At 48.5% G+C, this 5,326-nt stretch overlaps 1 protein-coding gene across 1 annotated transcript; it reads right to left on the bottom strand.

The window, feature by feature from the left end:
- Positions 1 to 4,007: 4,007 nt before the first annotated feature.
- LOC131328500 (uncharacterized) lies at positions 4,008 to 4,747 on the bottom strand. The gene is made up of 3 exons (XM_058361441.1): positions 4,658 to 4,747; positions 4,263 to 4,591; positions 4,008 to 4,128 (listed from the first exon to the last, which is right to left on the bottom strand). The coding sequence occupies exons 1-3, from the start codon at positions 4,745 to 4,747 to the stop codon at positions 4,008 to 4,010; spliced, it is 540 nt and encodes a 179-aa protein (XP_058217424.1).
- Positions 4,748 to 5,326: the final 579 nt, after the last annotated feature.

The following is a 5,326-nucleotide window of genomic DNA, read 5'->3' as shown; positions in this document are numbered from 1 at the left end:
GCGCGGGACGGTTCGAGGTTTTGCCTCGGGAGGCGTCTCAGCGGAGACCAGCTAGCGTGGAGCCGAAGGAGTCGGAGGAGGAGACAGAGGAAGGGACGGGGGAGTCCTCTGAGTCACGTGTCTTAGGGACGTCGGACTCGAGTACTGCTTCTGGCCCTTCCGACGACGACGGTGATGACGAGCCCGAAAGTTCCGAGTCCGCGGGACCACAACGAAGAGAATTCGAGGGGTCTGAGCCTCGGGTTTTGCTTTGCCAGTTTTACCTTGCACATAGGCCTGCGTGCCATCGTAGTAGTAGATTTCGGGCCTGCGTGCCTCAGTTTTGTTTGGGCTTGCGTGCCCCGGTAGTCAGGATTTGGGCGTGTGTTTGCCCCAGTTTTTGTACCTCCTTCTTCGCTCATTGTAAAAATTATGTTCATTTATGAGAATTCGCACTTTATTCTTTTATTCGTTCGCACTGCTGTTACAGAATTGTATTTTATGAAATTTGTTCGTCTAGCTTTGAAAGAACGTAAAGGGTACGCGAATTTCGACCGATACTCTCAAAGTGAGGAATAAAACTCGACATCGACACCAAACGACAAACTTTCGAGCGATCGACCATGAATTTTAGATTTAAGGGCTTTTGATCGTAACGGGGTGCGCTGCGCGGTTGACAATGAGTGTTGTGACTCGAGGGGACTGGGAGAATCACCCAAAGTGTTTTTGACATTCGACGCTCGCATTTAAAATGATGATTTTGGTAAGACCGAACGATGAAAGCTTGAACTAAGGGTGCTGACACGCCTTTGGGGCGCGTCAAACAGTCATCGAGACCCGTCACGGCTCGAGCGCGTCGCTTGATTAGACCAAATGCCCTAAATGCGGACCCCGACATGCTCAAGGAGTGAAAACTTTAGAAAACTTATGATTTTTCACGTAACACACTTGAATACTCGACAAAACATATGGACAGAACTGCTGTACCCCTTAGACAACTACTGGGAATTGTCAAACTTTCAATGTTGTATGGAAGCCAAAATGGGGGAATTAGAATCTGCTGAAAAACAGCAGAACTCTAGAGCGCTCGAGAGTAGTCTCGAGCGCTTGGGACCCCACTCCCGAGCGCTCGGGACTTCTGTCATGGACTGCCCCTTGCTGTTTCCCAATGCCACTTGTTGGCTGTCCTTTGTTGTTTTCATCTGCTCGCACGTTTTCAATGTACTTGAATGGCTTCGTATTAGCTGCTTCCCCAGAACAGAATGGCTTCCCAAAGCTTGACTTGTGGTTTTTCCAATATTTTCCAAGTTTCCAAAGTTTGAATTTTGAAAAGATTTTGAAAATGATAAACTTGATGAGTTTCAAGGCTGGTGGGGAAGTGGTGTTGCCCACTTTAAGCTTCTATAAATACCAGGCTCTCCTTTGGTAAGCCATTCACACTTCATTTCATCATTTCCCTTCAAAAATCCATTCTTTCCATCACCATGCTAAACCAAGCCTTACTTCGCCCTTGGTTGGATAGTCTTGAAGGCATCGACTGGCTGAACTTCCAAGGGCATCGGCTTCACACCTTAAGATATCTTCGAGAGGTTGCAATTCATCCCGTCTTGCTGCACGCGGCGGCACGCTTTTGGGATCCGGAGGTGCATGTCTTTCGCTTCGGTTCTCAAGAACTGTGCCCCACCGTCGAGGAGTTTCATGCTTATCTCGGAAGCCATGACTCTGCTGAGCCGGTTGTTCCTATGATCAGAGAGAGCATGAAGAATATTCTGAAGGCAAAGCTGGGTGTTAGTGGTAACGCCGCCGAGTTTCTTACTCGAGGTAATGCCATTAACATCGTGCAGTTGTACGAGAGGTTCAGCCCACCTGGGGACTTGACGGATTTCGAGCACCAAGGTCGCAGGATGATGGCTTGTTGCATTTGCCTCTTGGCGGCCTTCTTGTTGGTTCCGTCCGTTGGTCAGCCCAATTCCTTACTGGTGGGGGTTGCTGCTCAGATTGAGGCTCGTAAGGATGTTGCGCCATTGGTTCTTGTTGAAACCTTGATGGGGTTAGATGCTGTCCATGCTGGTTGCACAAGGGTTTTTGGTGGTAGCTCGTTGTTGTTGCAGGCGAGGGACGTCACTCAGCTCTCCTTTTTCTATTTCCCTCATTCATTTTACCTCGACACTCGGTTCAGGCTTTATCTGGCTCCTTACTTGTTTTCTCTCTTTTTGACAGATGTGGCTTTGTGACAAATTAAGTCTGTTGACATCCCCAGTCAATGATTGGTGGTATCGCGCAAGTGGATGGAACCGTCCCTTTCAAGTGATGTATGGGAGTGAAGATGATTGGGCTGATTTCCTTGCTTCTGCAGAGGAAGATGACATTGCTTGGCGGTGCCATTGGCTGAGGCTTCCTGTTATGACTATTGGCAACATGGGCTCGACACATGTGTTTGTGGCTGGCTTGACAGGCTTCTCCTTCTACTCACCCATCCGCGTTCTCCGTTAGCTCGGACTTAGCCAGGAGGTGCCGCAGCCGGGTTCTGAAATGCTTCGTCTCCCTCCCTTCAACATTCCGGGCCTTCGAAGTTACACTCGGTCGTGGGGGACTCGTATGACCGAGCCAAGTGACCCACTGTTTTCTATTGCTTCGGCCGGAAGGTACCGTAAACGGCTAAGGAGGGATGTGAAAGCAAGGATGGGTTGAGTGCTTACTTTACCAGACTTTGAAATAAAAAGTGTGCTTTGATTTTGTGCTTTTTCATTTTCATGCTCAGCTTGTAATAAAGAAGTAATCTGAATAAAATCGACTGATTAAGGGTTTCCCCCTTTCGGTTCATTTGATCACATGCGGCTTTGAAAAGCGTTTTGGATTTGTCAATTTGGACTTGATTTGGGATCGGATTTGGATATTTGAGGAATTAGGACCGAATCTCGGGATGAGATTGCCTACGTATCCCTCGTAAAAGAGAATCAGGCCCGTACGTAGTTCAGGCTACGGGTTCACTCGGGTATTGACACTCTCCTTTTGCGCTCTAAATTTTGCCTAGTACCGCCCTTTCGGGTTTTCGGTCTAGCGAGCTTTTCTTTGATTATTTGCTTTAACTTTTGCCTAGGCCGCCCTCTCGGGTTTTCAACCTAGCAGGCTTGCTCTAACTTTTGCCTGGAACCGCCCGCCCTTGCGGTTTTCGGCCCAGCGAGCTCTCTCAGGGATAATAACGTTTGAGTTGATCCAAATTGACAAGATTCGCAAATTCGTTGCCATCGAGGTTGTCGATTGAAGCTGCTCCTCCAGAGAGAATAGTCTTGATGATGTAGGGCCCTGCCCATTTAGGTCGGAACTTCCCTCGTAAGTCGAAAATCGGCGCGTATATTTCCTTGACTACCATGTCCCCTTCTTGTAGGTCCCTTGACTTCACCTTTTTGTTGAATGCCCGGGCGATTCTTCGCTGATAGCCCTGAATGTGGTATAGCGCGCGCAGCCTTCTTTCATCAAACAGCATGAGTTCCTCGAACCTTCCGCTGATCCATTCAGCTTCGTCCACTCCGCATTCCGCCATGACCTTCAAAGATGGCACTTCTAGCTCGATAGGGAGAACGGCTTCCATACCGTACACCAAAGAGTAGGGTGTTGCCCCTGTCGGTGTGCGGATAGACGTCCGGTATCCCCACAAAGCTAGTGGTAGCTGTTCGTGCCAATTTCTTGCTGACTGAGTAGTCTGTTCCATAATCGTCTTAATAGTCTTGTTTGCTGCTTCGACTACACCGTTCGTTTGTGGCCGATAAGTGGTTGAATGATGTACTTGGATCTTGAATTCCTCAAAGAGTTCCAGAACTTTTCCCTTGAAATGAACACCGTTATCAGATACGAATGCTTGAGGGACCCCATACCGATAAACGATGTTTTGCCTGATGAAGTGAGCCACTTGAACCGTCGTCAAAGTTTTGTACGAAGCTGCTTCGACCCATTTAGTGAAGTAATCGACTGCCACCAAGATGAACCTGTGACCGTTAGAAGCTGCAGGCGTGATTTTTCCAATGACATCAATGCCCCAAGCGGAGAATGGCCATGGCGTTGCCATCGAGTGCAACTCCGAGGGCGGAACATGGATAAGGTTGGCATGAGTCTAGCACTTGTGGCATCGGCGTACGTACTCGATGCAATCTGTCTCCATGGTAGACCAATAGTAGCCTAGCCTTAACACCTTCTTAGCCAGCATTATCCCATTCATATGAGGTCCACAAACCCCTTCGTGAACTTCTTCCATTACTGCTTTGATGTCGTCCCCGTGAACACACAGCTTGTGAACTCCGCAAGGAGATCGCCGGTATAATTGTCCTCCACAGATGATGTATTGAGATGCGAGTCGTTGTAGTGCGATCCGATCTTTCTTAGTTGAATCCATAGGTAACTCCCATTTCTCGACGATATTCCGGATATCGTAGAACCAAGGGAGTCCATCGTCCAGTTCGTCGATGTTCATGACATAGTCGTACATATGTTTTCCCCTCTGCTCAATCATGACAGGCCTTAGCTTCACCCCAATTGGAAGTTCCAGCATGGATGCTAAAGTGGCCAGGGCATCTGCGAAGCGGTTCTTCATCCTTGGTACATGCGTGAAGGTTACCTTTTGAAAATTCGGGAGAAGTTCATCGAGCTGCTGATGATACGGCTTCATTTTCTCGTCTCTGACCTTCCATTCTCCGTTTGCTTGCGATACGACCAGGTTGGAGTCTCCGACGACTTCTAGCACCTCGACACCAATCTCCAATGCGGCTTCCATTCCCACAATACATGCTTCGTACTCAGCTTCGTTGTTCATGACTTCGAAGTTCAACTTGAATGCGAGGGGAATATGCGACCCCTCAGGCGAGACCAGCAGTATGCCAATCCCGAATCCTTTCTGATTTGCGGCTCCATCGAAGTACAACACCCACGTTTCATTGACCGTTGACATCACATCTTAATCCGGAAATTGAAATTCTGTGTGCTCTGGGCCATCAATCGGACGATCTGCCAAAAACTTTGCCACCGCTCTTCCTTTCACTGACTTGCGAGTGACGTACTTGATTTCGAATTCTGCCAACAAGAGCAACCAACGTGCTAGCTTACCGGTAAGTGCTGGCTTCTCGAATAGATACTTTTGAGGATCCATCCGAGAGATCAGAATCACCGAGTAAGCGAGCATGTAGTGTCTCAACTTCTTTGTGGCCCATACAAGCGCCCAACATGTCTTTTCCAGCGAAGTGTATTGCTCCTCGCATCTTACCATCTTCTTGCTCAAGTAGTAAATCGCCCTTTCAACCCCATCTTCTCCTTCTTGTGCCAGCATGCACCCCATTGATGAGGGCGTGACGGACAA

Source organism: Rhododendron vialii, chromosome 6a (genome assembly GCF_030253575.1).
Source record: "Rhododendron vialii isolate Sample 1 chromosome 6a, ASM3025357v1".
NCBI lineage: Eukaryota > Viridiplantae > Streptophyta > Magnoliopsida > Ericales > Ericaceae > Rhododendron > Rhododendron vialii.
The sequence above is the reverse complement of the archived record's forward strand: the minus strand, read 5'-3'. Positions and strand labels throughout refer to the sequence as shown.

Coding starts and splice junctions, on each gene's coding strand:
- LOC131328500 (XM_058361441.1), bottom strand. CDS start 4,747: ATGGAAGCCGCATTGGAGATTGGTGTCGAGGTGCTAGAAGTCGTCGGA. Junction 4,592..4,657: donor AAGCAAACGGAGAATGGAAG/GTCAGAGACGAG, acceptor AATTTTCAAAAG/GTAACCTTCACGCATGTACC. Junction 4,129..4,262: donor CCTTGCGGAGTTCACAAGCT/GTGTGTTCACGG, acceptor CCATGGAGACAG/ATTGCATCGAGTACGTACGC.